Below are 16,955 nucleotides of genomic sequence, written 5' to 3' on the forward strand. Positions count from 1 at the left end.
CGATAATGTACAACAAAAATCTTTGAGAATTCGGTTCGCATATCTAATGTTTGTACTATTATTTTGTAAAATAATCGAAGGCACAACTAAGGTTCATATGCACGTAAATTATAATATCAATAAGATGGTAGCTAAACTCGACGAAGAAAAAACAAAAAATGTTAATTGGTTGATTTAGCTATTATTACACAAGGAATGGCAGATTGTATCTTCGTAATATGCAAATTCACTGGATGTCTACCAACAAGTGATGATTTTTTATTAACAAAAAGACTTAACTTGAAATAGTTTTAATTTTGAAAATTATACAATAATCGTACCTTATTCTGCGTGTCTGAACATTTAATAAGGTATTCTCTAATTAGTTATTTCTATTAATAATAATATCTTAATTTAAAACGGGATTTGGAAGTGTAATGCGTACACGTAAATCTACAAAAAATATGAGTACAAAAACCATTAAATGACTCAGACCAGACAATTTTGATCTGATTTTGGTATTCACACGAATACTTTGGCGAGAGCATCGGCGCCAGCACTTGCGATAAATGGCCGCGAAGGATGAAATGCTACGTCTAGAATACTTTCATCAAACTTTTTACGGTGTGCTGTTATCTCCTGGACACATGTCTTGTTATCCATATTCCACAATCTTATACTGCAATCGTGACCTGAGAACGGAAAATAATTATCATTAATGTAAAACATCAAAAACAAAAACAATCAACTGTCATTTGTATTAACACTCACTTCCAGAAAGTAGGTAAAGACCATTAGGATCTACAGCAAGACTAGTAACAGCGTCCAAATGTGCCACCATTGCATGTGCGAGGGTAGCCGAACGATGATCATAAAAACGAATGTGATGGTCCTCATTGGCTGCTACAACCAATGGCAGTATAGGATGAGCTACGAGTCGATTAACACCTTGCGTTTCATCGCCATCTAATCTAGATACAACTGAGCCAGTTTCTGTATCAAATATTACACATGCTTGCTCATAGGCGACGACCAGTTTATTCGGTTCGTCCCGTATAAAATCTACAGATGTAGGACGTCTGTCTGTAAGTGCATATACATTACTATTATAAGTATTGCCTTTGTCAAAACTGCTATTTTTGATGAATTTAAAAAGTGTATCTACCTGTCTCGGATGTGTAAGTACGAAGGAGTGGTATTTTGCTCGCGGGACTCCACAGTTTGACGGTTTCGTCTGCACTAACCGATAACAATTGCGAGCGTGGATGACACATACTTAAACCCCAAACACAATCGGTGTGGCCAGTGAGCGTCTGACTAAGTAGACTAGGATCATACGAGTCGTAAGGATCTATGTTGGCCGACGGCAGTGTCCAACAGTGTATTTTGCCGTCTAGTCCACCGCTAAAACAGTGACTGCCAGTGTTGTCCATTGCTAAGCACAAAACTGGGCCTGTGTGTGACCTAAATGTGTATAACGGTTCGACATCCAGTGACGCTGATCTGGAAAAAAAGTGGTGGTTTTAGAATGAAAACTTCGTGCACTGACAAGTCTAAAAAATATTTAAAGTTGTTGTTTACTTTTTAGCAGGAACAGTCTTATGAAGATTCCATAGCTTGAGCGTATGATCATCACTAGCAGTAATCAGGACAGGATCTGTCGGATGAAAGACCAGAGCTCTGACAGCGTCAAAGTGTGAACGCAGCGTGTACTTGGCATTCCAGGATTTCCTGTATGGCTCTTCGTTATTTGTTGTCATCTATTTGAATGAAAAGCATCGTTAATTCACAACTGAAGAGTTGATAGCTTCAAAAAGAGACGCTTCAACTTACGTCATACGCCGCTTCAGCGTCATTATTAACAGTCAATTGTGCTAGTTCTCCTAAGCCCAATGACGAACTACCTTCCTCGCCAGGACGTCTTGAATCTTGTTGCATTCCCCTACGCATTGCACCTTGGTGCAAAAAACCAAACAAATATTCAATAACATTCCGGAGTATCGATGGTACGATTCGATATTATATGAAAAAACTTACTCCATTCATCAGCATCCATGTCTACGTGAATAATCGATTCTTCGTGTTCCGATATTAGATTTAATTCATTTAAAACCGCTTCTGCTTCAGCATCAACATCTTCTCCTAATAGTATAGACGTCTGAAAGCAAAGTGACATTGTCACAATCTTATATGTTGAAAGTGTCCGCGTATTAACAAGTAATAGGTAGTACTGGACCCAATTAGCATGTGTAGTGATTTGGTCTAAGATTAATAAATCAACCACATAACCATCAAAGCACATTACGATAGATTCAAGTGATGTGGAATACTTGTATTCAGATTTAGTAAAAAGGAGTGTTTTTTTTTTTTGAGAAAAAAAAATTATGAAACTTTTTGTATGTATTATGAATAATTTTGCTTTTTCAAAGAAATCCAATAACTCAATAAAAATCTATCACTAAGTATAATGAAAATAGAATAAATTATAATGAATATAGAAAATGAATATAGAAAATTCTTCTAACTTATTGATTGAAATTTGTAATATTCTTTTCGTACATTACGAGATCTGTCGCACCCTCGGGACAAGTTGGCCAACTTTTTTGGGGCATTTTCGATTAAATAATTACTTTATTACAAAAATTATCACATTAAAAAAATTAAGCTTCAATAAAAGAATTGAAACTATGAAAGAAGAAAGAATAAACGTGTTACTCGAATTTGATTTATTAATCATTAAAATGATTTTTAGGTAGGATGCATAATGTAAAAATTAGACGTATGAGTTTTATGCAACTTAAAAGAAAAAGGTTAGTTTGTGGTATTAGCAAATAATGTATTAGTTACATTTATTCTCATCATGATTTATTTTTGATTTATTAAAGGTTTTTAAGTTTGTGTTTCTTTCACGCAATATATATTATAAAATTTGATTTAATGTTTTACTGAAGTTACGGTTTCTATTTGATTTTCGTTAGAAAATTTTTCTCATTGAAAACAATAGCACCATTATTTTCTGTTTTTTGAACACTTTGTTGTTGGCCAATATGCCCCAAATCTTCAACCAAATTGCTTTGCGTACAGGGTAAATTAGCCAAAAAATTCATTGATAATATAACGTTATCAACTTTTTTGCATGTCGTTTGATCTTTTTAAAAGAAAAAAATTATTGAGTTTCGATTCAGATAGCATTTCGAGTTTGACATCCATAGTTGAAAAAGAAAAAGTGAATATAAAATTTTAGCTAATTATCCCCACTCTTCTTTACACTTTCTTACTTTATTTTGCTTGGCGTCTGTGTTTGAGTCATAAATCTCCTCTTCACCGTCATTCTCATCTTCTTCCATGTCAATATCTGTGTGGGCAAGGAATTCAAAATTCGCCATAACAGCTGCTTCTGTATCCAGAATCATAGCTTCGGCAATCGATGACGGCTGTTGCTGTGGAAATGAGGAAAATTAATTCAAAATAAAAATTAAAACGATATAAAAACTAAATGGCTGTTCGCAAGACTCACTTTGTACCCTTCTTTTCTTGGAGAAGAAGTCTTAAATTTTGTATTCTTAAATTCGTTAGCGCGTTTGTTTGATGATTCGTTGCCATTGAGAGCTGGAGTATTTGTATCTTCTGAGTCTGCATTATTATTTAAACCAAGCAGGGATCGTACCCTGTTTGATCGTACATCTATTATTGTATCGGTGTAACCGACTTCTTGTAAATACCTGTGGAAGAGTATAAAACGTTCAGTACTGTTTGCTGTAGGGTTGGCCGTGCAAATAGGGATATCAAGTAAGCATGTTAAATAAAGAGACAATAATAAAAAGACTTAAGTGTTATCTTTATCTTTAAAAGCTTAATTGTTCACTATTTGTTTTTTTTTTTCAGTTGATCGGCAAGGTCATTCGAAAGCACGGAAATGCTCGATCGTAGAAGCAAAATGGTTTTTACGGTGACGCAACAAGCAAAAAAGACCATCAAGTTATAAATTTAAAAAATCCGGAAAATGAAAGCGATCACTATTAATCTTTTTGGAAGCATAGTTCGCGAGAAAGGCGAGAAAGGCAAGAAAAAAAGGTCCGTTCCAGATCGCAGCAGAGAGTAATACCTATTGATGGCGGAAAGATGATTAAAAAAAATAAAAAAAGAGGAGAAGCGACGACACGCGGCCAGTCGTCGAACGGTACAAGCGCATCCTTAAACGTACATAGCCGTGGCTCGCGGTCATGTGGATAACGTAGATTGGGCATAGCAGTAGCAGCTTTAGTAGTTGTCTTACTGTCTTAGAAGCGCGCGGCCTTGTTTCCAACTAATGTTACTGATACTGAATGGCAGCTCGCTGTCAGCATCGCCATCTGCTCTTTCGCTTTCCGGTCCAGTACTGCCCTCCTCATAAGCCGGCTTACCATCCCCTTGTATAACCAAGTCCGTGCCGAACTTTAATTTGTGGTACTTCGCTCTGCAACACACACGCACGCGCGCGTACGCGCACACACATAAATGATATTTACCAATTGCAGCTACAACTACATTCCTATCTACACGATACTTTTCTGCACTCTGTTGGCTGCTTTGCTTTTTCTTCGATTTGACGCTTTGGTGCTTCATTACAGTTCGATCGCTTCGAGACACTGACTCACCCGCGATATTACATTTTAGAAAGCGTAGCCTTTTCAAATTATTTTTACCTGTTCCTAGAAATTTCGCGCGCCACGATCAATTGACGCTTCGTTTGACAAGCTGTTAATATTCGTTTATTTTCATCATCCTCTTGGCAAATATTGAATATATAACACGAGAATGAGTTGCTCGAGATCTTACAAAATCAAAATCGAACGTAGTAATTTATTTATCGCCAGATATAAAATGAAAGTTGCTGATTGCTCGAACGGTTGAGTTTAATTAGGTGTTTGTAATCCGATAAACACGGTAAGCTTGAAAAAAAGGAATAATTCTTCGCGATTTTTAAATAAAAGGAAAGTTAAAGGTAGAAAATGAATCGTATTAAAACGGTAAAGAATAAATCACAGTGCTCAGCAGCGTCGACGTTGTACTTCAAGCATGAGCAAGAACGAAATTAATTACTCCAAGGCTTGAATTTCACCATTACCACAGCTGCATAAACATTATGGGCAGAAGGCGTAACCGAAGCCGCTGCTACCAACTTTCCTATTAACGTGTACAAAGCCTCTCCGGAAAAATGAAATCGCCTGCTTTGTAAACAAACGTCGTCTCTCATCGCGATTGACGTTTACACAAAATACGAAACAACTGGCAATAACTATCTCCTACCCTCATCAAAAAGTACTGTTTGTTCCTCTAAAAATAAACAGTCCTAAATTAATGGTGAAAAAAGAAAAAAAAAGGAGCTGTCAGGTCACTCCCAGCAGCAGTACTCTTTTGTATACAGGAGATAGTAATCTGACAACAGACCAGCAAAGCAGTCAACTCATCTTCCTTAGTTATCGTGCCACACGACGGACACGAAACGCTAACAACTGACGCGATAAAGACTTGCAAAAAGAAAATATTACCTTTCCTGCTTGAGCGCGTACTCGAGCATTTTGATGCGCCGTACCAGATCCGTCTTGAGGTTCTCTTGTCCTTTGCGTTCGCCCTGCAAGAAGGCTATTCTCGCCTGCAACAAACCCATCGTCGTCGAACCGTTAGAGACCTAACAATTGCGAGTTTCGTCGTCGCTGTAGGAAATTGGCTGAGTGTCACGAGATCATCTGCATGTATGACCACGAGTGAGTGAGTGAGTTTGTAAGTATGTGTGTGTGTGAGAGAGAGAGAGAGAGAGAATGCAGGCGTTCAAGGAATCCTCGAACGGCAAAAAAAAAGAAAAAAAAAACTGGCTAAAGTACCGTAACGTGGCTATGCAATATTTGGATTTCGCGCGTTCTTCAAGCGCACATGTCATTTCGCTCATACAAAGATTCTCTTCATTTAAACTCCCTCGCGCACTTGCTTTCTTGCTTTGGCGACGCTATATGGATCCGCTCGTTGCCTCGTTGTTATTTTTGTCGAAGATAAATTATCGCCGATATGGCAGGTACAGGCGCGGCAAACGGCGCATGAGCGTCGCTAAAGGAAAATGATTTTTCTCAGCCCAGGCGCCTGCTGCAAAGATACGCATGCACGTCGGATCTCCAGGGTGAATCAATAGGCGCACGCGCTGCCGCGAAGCAATGAGATCTTTAAAAGAACTCGTTGCACTGCTTGAAATGGCATGGCGGCAATAGAATCACCGTCATCTTCACCTGCAGTCGTGAAAAAAATAAAATGGAAACGCGCGTCTGTCGGCAGCGAGAGCTCGCCCGAACGCTTTTCATGCGCACGTGTACGCGTAACGTACTTTTAACCATCTCTACAAGCTTCATAAGCACATACTAGGTCAACAATTCAGCCGTGTGCACATACAGCGGCGAGGATCCCTTCGATTCTGCATGCACACTCGTTGAGTATTAAAAGCTTCTCTCTTACTCTCGTTTAATTGTTAGTTGCTTCGGTATATAACTGCGCGATGCGAAATAACAATAACACACGTTTTACAAAGCTTGCAGTTGGCGTAAATATTTTCAACCTCGCCGTTTTATCCATTTGTTTATTTTTAACTGAGCGCACTGAGTTTTCAGGTTCGTATTCCCGCGAGCATTTGTGCTACAATAAGTAATTGACTATTTCTATTTTACTTTATTTTTCACTGCATCATTTGTAAAGATTCGCATAGCTTTGACTATCTTTAATGCTAATAGTCAATAGGTAACAGTGCTGAATTACCAACTAAAAAATCAATAAAAAAATACTCTTTTTATAAACAGCCTCTATGTATTAATAAAGATAGTCTTCAAAAATTGAATAAGTCAATTCCATGTCTCAATACTAAAACAAAATAAAACTGTAAAATTATTTAACAATTTTCAAAATTAACCTATTTCTCTCTAGCTATAAAAATATTGAACTACTTATGTGATTTGTTTTTGAAGCAAAACTAAAATAAGAGGATAATCTGCACTTGATCTTGTTAGAAACACACTGCTGCGAGAGAAGCATGACGTCATTTGCAATAAATTTTCTTGACTCTGCTTGGTAAGAGTGCAATTGCTTTTTTTTCAACAAGTAAAACATCTGAAGGATGAAATCATAAACTAAATTAAAAACTGCTGAAACAATCATTGAACACTATCTGTCAATAAATTGCTTTACATATATCGCCAACATATATAAAAGAAATTTTAATAGTTTTATAAGTCATTATTTATATGCTGTTGGCAGTAATATTAATAGAAAAGCTGTATTGAATTTTTGCTTGTATAACTCATTTTCACAATATATCTGGTCTACATTTTCTGATAGCGATTGGGCTAATGCACAACAGGTACATTTTTGGCACATTATTTTTATCTTTTAAAAGATTATATGAGCTGAGCTGTAAATAATGTAAATAAAAAATAAAATATAAAGTTTGATTAAGCAAGTTTACCTGCTGTCGAATCATGGAATTGTCAATGAAGTAGGGAATGAGAAAGCGAGAGAGTTATATAGCAGCTGGTGACAGATATAATCAATTGTAAGTACCTGAAACTCAGCCCGGTCAAGCTCCCATTGCGACCTCTCGAGCTCGAATCTGGCCCATTCATGCTGAAGGAAGTGCAGCACTCCGGGCATAGTATACTGGGGATTCTGATCTTTGTTGGATCCCTGCTGGCCCTGACCGCAGGGCTGGCCCACAGCCGAATTAACGGCATCAAGTTCTTGGCTGCTGGGCTGGTGCTTGTTGTTAGCCAGGGAAACGTTGACGCCGGCAAAGGGCTGGCCATTCTGGTGGTTCTGCGTAGCTGCCTGCGCGGCTGCCTGCACCGCCTGAGTTAGCGCTGAATTCTCCTCCATCCTGGACGTGTATAGCCTGCTGTAGGGTACCTTCATTTCATGATACGGCAGCCATTACAACACTTGCCCCTCGTCGCCGTCGTCCGTCTTCGTAGTCGAATGTAACCAACTACTCGGATAAAGCTCGAGAGAATGCGCGACGGAGAGAAAGAGAGAAAATGAAAACGGAAGAGCGACAGAGAGAAAGAGTACTACAGTAGCGGCGATGCCAGCCCCGCGCACTACACTCACAGTCGAAACCTCACACACACGGACACTCGACGTATTCCAGGCAAGAGAGAGAGAGCGAGCGAGCGAGAGAGCGAGAGAGCGAGAGAGAGAGAGAGAGAGAGAGAGCGAGAGAGAGAGAGAGAGAGAGAGAGAGAGAGAGAGAGAGAGAGAGAGAGAGAGAGAGAGAGAGAAGAGAGCGCGGCGGCGGTGGCCGATCGACCGCGAGAAACTATCAAATCGATATGTCTACGCAATAACAAACGCCGCCGTGTCGCACACTTGGTTCACTCGTGGACAGTTCCACTTGTCGTCGTCTTCGTCTTCCCGTTATGTGCTACGCCAGCGAGCAAACGACAAAGAGACCTAGAGAGAGCAGCACTTAGTCAGTGGTGCGACTTCGACGTCGTCCGCACAGCGTCCTAGTAGCCAGCCATAGACGTCCGCACCCACGCAGTCACTATTACTCCTTTTGCCTTACTATACTACTGCTCAGCGCTCGCTCTTCCTCTTCACTCTACCACTTCTCTTATTCGTCTTCTTCGCCTTTCTTGACTGTTTGAACTATTGTTGCTTCACTGTTCTGTTTACTATGAGCTGCTCTCCTGCCAGAAGAATGCGAGCTGCTGCGGCCACTTAACGGAGAAAGTGCTTCTGTAGCTTTCCTTCTGGCTGGCCCCTGCTGTACACTTTGCACGACAGCCAGCCAGTGAGATATACGGATCGACATTCACCATTTCGTCTCATGACCGTAACCAAGACCGAACTATGCTGACTACGGTAAAGTCCTAACACTTAACTGCGGGCTTATACTTTTCAGATTCCTATTTGAATGCTACATTTTGTATTTTAAACCTTTTCATCCTTTGTTTGCATCGACTAGCGTTATTAAGCGCGCTTCGCCCGCTCTTTTGTTATTTTTCTATTATTTATTATTTGTGTCATACAATCATAACTTTACTCGTAGCAGTTGTTTTCTACGGCCTCACTATTATAATACTACTTCAGTAATATATGTCAACATCGAATGTTCTCTCATTTTGTCAAATTCTCTCATTTTACTCATATAAAAAAATAGAAATGTAATTTTCTTCGTTATGTTGTGATCACTTTTTCTCTCTTCCAATCACATTTTTAAGACGACGCTATTAATTTCACAGATGTTAATAAAAATTATTGATTCTTACTTATTCCAGCGTAATTTGAAAATATAACCTCTTATTTTCTTAAAACGATTTATTAACGGTATATTTTCATTTCTGCAAATTATCATTATTACTAATTATTCATTAATTGAATTTGCTGCTGCAATATATAAATTTCGCACTCCTAGATATATATTAAAATATTTCAAAGTATATGAAAGTTCAAATTTTCGCCCTCTTTATTAGTATTAACCAATTACAATGCTCGATATCGGTGACTCATCATTTTTTTAAGATAGATAAATAAAAAAAATAATAAACAAAATAAGAAGCGCGGATAGGAGAAAAAATATTTTTGAGTATACGAAAATTCAAATTTTCAATTTTCGCGCTTTTTCTTAATTTCAACCAATCACAACGATAGATATGTTGGCGACTTCTCATTCTTTTAAGATGATAAAGAAGAAATAAGAATAAGAGAATAAAATCTCTTTGCACTCAAATTTTATTTTAAGAATTTTAGATAAATTATTAATACAAACGTATTTTTAAGTATTTTCTTTATCATAGAAAAAAATTTTGAATTTTGATTTTTAGCATTAGCTTGTTGGGGAAAAAAATTACAAAACAGTAAAGTATTAAAATTTAAACAAATTTTAATGTCAGTGATAATTTTTACGACTTAAAATATTTAAAATGTATAATCAAATGTATAACCATATACCTCTCAAGATGATAAATGAACTTCATTGATCGTATTACTTTAGAAAATAAATATCAACATTAAACTAACCTAGAAAAGTAATTTAATTATTCCATATATATGAAATTCAAGATTTGCGAAAGCAACTGAGTTTGTATAGTTAACAACTAATGAATTTTAGTCAATCATTTTGTACGTAGACATTGAACATACCAGATGGCGTTGAGTGTTATTTCCGTGCCTCCCCTTTCATCTTTATTTAGCTCTTGAATACTTGAATGCTGGCAGGAATATAAAGTTCGCGCTTCGCTAAGTTTTTATTGGATTTTTATGTTATTTATAACAAGACATCGCTGTCATGTATTTTTACTTAATTATAATGAAATCTCAGTCCAACTTATTAAAATGAAATAGATTAGTCAAGTTGTTGAAACTATATGAATAAAAAGTATGTTTTTAAAACACCTTTCTTTAGACCATTAATAATCACATAATTGACTGCGTTTCCCAATAAAAAAATGAAATTAGTAATAAATTTAAGTAATAAATACACAAATATTTTAATTTGAAAAAGATTGAAAGATTTGATAAAATAATTACGATAGAATATATGAAGGGGATACACAAAATCAAAATTTCACAAAATTAGGAAGGAAATATTTCATTATTGATATTTAAATGATAAAAGCCGTCTACATTCTTTTTTACTTCAGTTACCTTCAAATACGCACGTACTTGAAAAAATAGCCGATAAGTTCAGGCTTAGCAGTTACTTTGAGCGGTTATGACGAGGAAATCGCACCAACACCGACAAACACGCGTCAAAAAATAATAATGAAATTGGATTTTGTTGTAAATTTAAACATTGTACAGCCAGTGATAAAAAATCAATTGTTTCGCTTTGTTCTTTTTCTCTACAAATCTCAACAGATTATGTATCATTCGTACGCTGTTATTACAATCATTTTTTGTAGTTCTTATTATTACATTAGATTAGCAATATATTGATTAAAACTTAAGTTTGACACGAGTAGCGATGAGCAATACAAATGTGACTGCATTACTTCATTAATAATATATCTCATCCGCAAACGTACACGACGTACTCCCTCCCTTAGTTTATTGAGATATAAACGTTTTCCAAAAGTGAAAAACATGTAAAAACACGAACTCTCATATGAAATGGTACAGAAACATTTTCTTTTTTTTCAATTCGTTTTTGTTTTGTTTTGTTTGTTTGTCTGAGGAAGGGGATAGTTTGTGCATTATAGCCCCTTTAGTGTTGAAAATCTTTTAATGATTATATTTATCAAATTGGTTGCAATGTATATTGAGTGTTGCTGTTGTTGATTGATTGTTGTTATTGCGGTGGTGATATCTCGCTTATTAGTTCCTGTCCGTGGCTCGGAGTTTCTCTTCGACGGCTTCTTCGGAGGCCTCCGAAAGGTCGGTCGCCTGAATGTACTTTTGCACGCCCACCAGGGACTTCTTCAAGGCGTCGAACGAACTCGAGTACAACATCTTCTTCTTGACCTTGGCTGTGTCTGGGCACCACGACATCAGGAACAACTTTTGTTTCTTGGAAGCCTACAATGAGAAGTACGATAAAAAAATCTGCGCTAATGGAATTAAATATTGAAAACGTTAGTTTTTTTTATTTACCTCGGAGGTACCCTGGCATTGATGAGTGTACTCAAAGTCAAAGAGGCCGTAGCGGCATTCGCCAGCACCGCCCTTTTGCAGATCCTCGAGGAACTGGTCATAGGAAGCGTCACGGGGCCCGATGACCTCGACGTCGATCTGCTTCTCATCTTTGATGTAGAAGATAACGTATCGATGCTTTTTATCTTTCTTGATCTCCTCGTACGTCGTCTTGCAGATATCCGCAACGGTTACTCCGGACGCCTGTAAGGCAAAAATTCAACGTTGAATCTCTCCTTCAGTGGCTCTTTACGTGGAATCGGCGTGTTTTATAGCCGAGTACACAGGTCGATTTATTGTTCAAAGCCAGCAAGTTTTTTGGCAGTGTTCGCTAAAAGTACACGCAAGCTTTGAAAATCGGCGTCCATATTAATTTTAATTACTTTTATTTTTAGCCTAACTTTACACCGACTCACTCGGCCACGGAACTCCCTACAATCATTAGCCGCCGATACACGTTCTAAAAATATCGGCAGTATTTACTCGGCGTTGAGGAGAAGACAATGAAGCGGAATATTAGATTTCACTCGTGGGCATAATGATGATGCGTAGTTTTGGGAAAAGGTCAAGCACTGGTAGCAGCACGAAGAAACAGAAAGAGCCCGATTACGTAAGGCGCAGTCCTGAAGCGCGCGGTGCCTTTTGCCACGCCACATGGCTGCGACGGCGGCGATGCGCGAACGAGTAACGAAACGGAGCAGCCGCTCGCTCTCTCTCTCGCTCGCACACTTACTCGAAACAGAGCAGGAGATGACAAAAAGTGGCAGCCGGTAATCGAAATGTTGGATTTTCTTGACGACCATGTGCAATCGATTATCGAGCATTCGGGGCAAGGGCAGATCCGATTGAAAGTTAGCGAAAGTGAGGGCTACGATAAGCGGCAGAGTTCTCCGAATAAATTCGGATAAGTTAAGCATCATCGTCGTGTTGGATGTGTATTTCCAGAACAGCACCAGGGAGAGAGTCATGACGCACGCGATCTCATTCGCATACGCGACCAGCGCTGTCTGCGATGGAAGAAGCACGGCAAGCAACGCGTCTGTCGCAAGCTCGAGGAAGATTCGTTCAAGGGCCGATGAGGAATATTCGGCGTCGAGAGGAGGACAGAGCACGTGCCCGAGGCGAGAACAACTTTAGAACTTTTCAGCGTCGGCAACCTCTCTTTAGCATCGGATTCGTGCGCGTGGGAAGTCATGTTATTTTTATCTCTCTCGCGCGAGCGACCGGCGCCCCACAGCCACCACTGGGGCAAAACTCTCTTGGCTTTCTCAACCACAACTATCACATGGTTCTCTCTCTCTCTCTCTCTCTCTCTCTCTCTCTCTCTCTCTCTCTCTCTTCCGCACCTGTTCTCTGTCTGCTCTACGGACACAGATACGCTGTGACGAATCTGCGGAGGGCGAAGGCGGAGTTTTGCGACTAAATTGTTACTTGTCAACTCCTATATTGGTCCCATCGTAAACACCGGTATGTGTGTCCAGCTATCATTGGCGTTCATTGCCTTTTCTTTTTTTTCTGTCGCACAATAATAATTAAGCTAAAGTACCGCAAGGCAGATATATAAAGAGAATGGCGTAACACGCGCGAGACGCGATTTGCGTTGGAAGAGCTAAGCTGTTGGCGCGAGCCACTTGTACGTGGAATTCACACTGTGTACTTATTATAAAACATTGCGGAAAATTGATCTAGGCGGAGTGCACGATCGAGTTATTACTTGTAACCGAAATTTCAGACACGCGCTCTCTTTCAAAAAACAGAGAGAGAGCATTCGAATAATTTTCTTTAATGGGGCGTGTATAGTCTCCAAAAACAGTAGAAGCTATAGAGTAACGCGGGGGGGAGGGGTAAAATTAATGGATCCTCAAAGCTCGCGATACACAAGCTTAGATCTCGCACATAAATCCGTCCAAAAACGTGCAGCGTCTAATAATAAGATCGAGAGGGAGCAAAAAAAGAATCGTTTTGTTTTCGTCAACAGAAAAGAGCAAGTCGAGAGAGAGAGAGAGAGAGAAAGAATCGAAGGTGATTTAAAATGAAGCAAATGTGTCGGTTATTGGCCGTTTCTTCTTTTTTTGTACGACGAATAAACGCCGTGAATGGCGTTGTAAAGGCTATTCTCGTCTTGAGATTAAGTGCGTTCGATGCAGACAGGACAGACACGTAACACTGCAAATAAGGAGCTATTAAAGCAGGCCCAATTCATTCTTTTTCATACTTCCACTGATTAAATCAGTGTGAGCGTGTGCATGTGTATGTGTCTGCGGGCATCGTTCACAGACGACGACGACGCTGCTTGAAATTAAGCTAATTAAAAAGGGGTACACTTTACTTATATATACTCGCAAGAGTTGAATTGAAAAAGAAAAAGAGAGAGAGTGAGAGAGTGAGAAAGAGAGAGTGAGAGAGAGAGAGAGAGAGAGAGAGAGAGAGAGAGAGACCGCGTTCGACATTCTTGAAAAAATAGGTACTTTACTCGATGTGCCCTTGCTCATCGTTGCCATTGCTATTACTTACTGATACCGGCAGCATTGACTTGCTTTCTCTCGCTCTGCAATTTTTTATGCGATTATGTACAAGAAATGGAACTTGTCATGATTATATAGGCTTAAGAGAATAGTTATCCTTGTCTTTCTCGGTGCATGATTATTGCCGGCTAAGAGGTAAAACCTTGACCTCCAAAACGAGTCATGAATCATGGAGTCAGTGAATCACCTCGCTCACTCGCGAATTCATTCTAATTAAATCAACTACGACGAATCTTAAGTTTTAAGGTACCTGTTGTACGTATGTCATTAATTGACGACATTATAATTTATAAATCGCAGTTTAGTAATAAAGCAAATACCACCGCGAGAAAGAGTAGGATACGTATGTACATAAGCGACGAGCAAGTAAGAAGACAGGAAGCAGGAGAGAGAGAAAGAGACGCGGGCGGTTGGCACGAGGCAGGAAATCGAGGTAGCAGTGCGCGGACGCCGCTCACGCACGCATATCCTGCCCCCCCGCAACAGAGAAAGAGAAACAGACAGAGACAGAGAGTAGCTTTACGGGGGGAAAAGGCGTCGGTGACGAGGTAGTCGATAATAACGAATTCTCTCGGCGTCGTGAATAACGAACGCGCTTGGCGGCGGCGCCGAATGAATCATCGTCGTCCATTTTCTCCCTCTCGCTACTGTTACACATTCGCCAAAGAGACTGTGCACCGATGGGCGTCCTGGAGCTGCCGCTGCTCCGTTGCAGCCGGCTGCCGGCAAGGAAAAATGGCGGAGGAGATAGTCTCGCTGCCGCGAACTGTGTAGTTTCTAACCACAAAAGTCGCCGCCGCCGCTACCCGGCGACGCCGACGGAAATAGAAGTCGCGCTCACTCGCGAGCCGTCGCTGCTTACTCAGGGAGACTCCACCCAGGCAATCCCTCGTCCTTACCTCTACTTATTACGGATAATTACCATGTTGAGCTGCTGGTACTATCTGCTCTGCAAGTTCGTTAAGATGAAAGCCGGCGAAGAACAAACTCGACGGAGCTCGCTGCAAAAACACACACAGAACACTGAAAACTCGAAACGAAGAGCAGAGCGGCTTAAAGTCTCTCCTCTCTCTCTCTCTTTCTCTGCGCGCGGCACTATCTGCTCTCACACCACACCAACCGATCAGACTCGCGGCTGCCGAGAGAGAACAGATCAGTTCATGTGTTGTCCCGTACGGAGGCGCCAGCCGAGGATTCAAGACCGTTTAGAGCAGCGATACTGCTGCCGCCGTTCTTGCGCAAACTCACATTGCGCATGTTCAGCTTGTGTGAGTGTGTTGATTTAATACAAAAAAAGAACACCTGCGCAACCATGTATAGAAGGTCTCCTTGCTTGTATGTTGTACACTTACAAAACGTGTCGTTTTACCTATGAGTACTATAAAGTACCAAAGCTGGATGCGTAATGCGCGCGAGTATTCGGAAGCAGAGAATTTGCGTGTTTTCGTAAACGGTTTCGCGAGAAGTTCTTCGACGGTCAGTCGCGCTAATTAAATAAAATCAAACCAAAGCTCGATTTACATACGAACGACATTTTTTTTTATTTTAAACGTTCATTTTTAATCATTATTAGTAAATTACAACAGCTAATATCTATGTTAAAGAATGTAAAATTACTCTACATCTAAAGCTTCGCCAAAATCTATCAAATTTTGTTAGAATATATTAAATGCACATCTTACTTTAAAAATCTTATTTTTGTTATCTTACAACGAAGAACTATGAATACAAAATAAATCTATGGAGTGTTGTTTCGTTTGAAAATCAATGTTTTAGGGCAACGCTTAATTATTATCATAAACCTTTCCGTACACATTGTATCAAATATTGATTTTGGAAACATTTTCTAATCAGGTCATTATTATATGATTATAAAATGAACTAAGAAATTGGTATATAGATCGGTACACGCGATGCCTTATAGTCGAAGAGAAACGAAGAGCGGATATCCAATTGCACGAGAAAAAAAGGAATCTGACCGAGACCTTTGATAAATGTCAGAAAGTTGCGCATTTGCCCTATTTTAGTACAACAAATCGCGGTTTGTATTAATTCCTAACGATGACTATCTCTATCGTGATTCGAACACCTGTGTGAACAATTTAGATATTCCTTCAGCTATTGTTTGAAATATGACTATTCGCAGTAATGGAGGCATAGAAATAAACATTGATTAACGATTGTCATACGTAAAGATACAATTTTGGGCTGTAAAAATATACCATAACTGAATCTATTTTGCAAAAAGATAATTAATAATACTGTTCAATCTATTATCACTCATCGTATCGTATTAAAAATACTATTGATTAATTAATAACAAATTGTCTGCAAACGAGAGTTTTTGTTTTCATACATCATTCAAACGTGATCAAATGTTACATGGTTCTATAAATTATATTGCAACATCGATTAGGTTTTCATAATTGACAAAGTGAAAAAAGTATGAATAAGTACATAATGAATTATTGCAATAATTAACTATATATAACGCGAATAGGGGCGGCTTCGACAACTAAAAGTGCATTGTTGTAAACGCAAAGGCATTAATTTTGGCCATATACGACCATAATTGAAACTATATACCATATACAGCCATAATTGAAAAATCAGACAAGCGAGCAGAACAATGAATCATAGAGTGAAGTTAAAACGTTAATGAACGCGGCTTGACGTGTGTACGAGGATGCCGGCTTACATATATTTGAAACGGCGGGGCAGCAGCTGAGATAAGCTGTAGGTACCGTGCGTGCAAGCGCGGCGGGGGAGAACAGCAGCAGCACATAGTAGGTATGTTTCGGCGGA

The 16,955-nt window shown here is 39.2% G+C and overlaps 2 protein-coding genes across 3 annotated transcripts; both read right to left on the reverse strand.

Moving 5' to 3' along the window:
- Positions 1–501: 501 nt before the first annotated feature.
- LOC131667470 (striatin) lies at positions 502–9,043 on the reverse strand. 2 transcript variants are annotated; one of them, XM_058940901.1, is made up of 11 exons: positions 7,558–9,043; positions 5,511–5,614; positions 4,256–4,435; positions 3,497–3,701; positions 3,258–3,413; positions 2,017–2,137; positions 1,813–1,934; positions 1,561–1,739; positions 1,145–1,482; positions 751–1,062; positions 502–671 (listed from the first exon to the last, which is right to left on the reverse strand). In XM_058940901.1, the coding sequence occupies exons 1-11, from the start codon at positions 7,903–7,905 to the stop codon at positions 502–504; spliced, it is 2,235 nt and encodes a 744-aa protein (XP_058796884.1). In that variant the 5' UTR covers positions 7,906–9,043. The 2 variants fall into 2 exon arrangements, with proteins under 2 accessions (XP_058796884.1, XP_058796883.1); XM_058940900.1 differs by having other exon boundaries at positions 3,258–3,419; positions 7,558–9,040.
- A 1,510-nt stretch (positions 9,044–10,553) lies between these two features.
- LOC131667440 (cofilin/actin-depolymerizing factor homolog) lies at positions 10,554–15,310 on the reverse strand. Its single transcript, XM_058940846.1, has 3 exons — positions 15,073–15,310; positions 11,587–11,829; positions 10,554–11,511 (listed from the first exon to the last, which is right to left on the reverse strand). Exons 1-3 carry the CDS (start codon positions 15,073–15,075, stop codon positions 11,311–11,313), a joined length of 447 nt encoding a protein of 148 aa, XP_058796829.1. The 5' UTR covers positions 15,076–15,310; the 3' UTR covers positions 10,554–11,310.
- Positions 15,311–16,955: the final 1,645 nt, after the last annotated feature.

The sequence above is a fragment of the Phymastichus coffea genome, unplaced genomic scaffold (genome assembly GCF_024137745.1).
Source record: "Phymastichus coffea isolate CEN01 unplaced genomic scaffold, Cenicafe_Pcof_1.1 PCOF00066, whole genome shotgun sequence".
NCBI classification, from domain to species: domain Eukaryota; kingdom Metazoa; phylum Arthropoda; class Insecta; order Hymenoptera; family Eulophidae; genus Phymastichus; species Phymastichus coffea.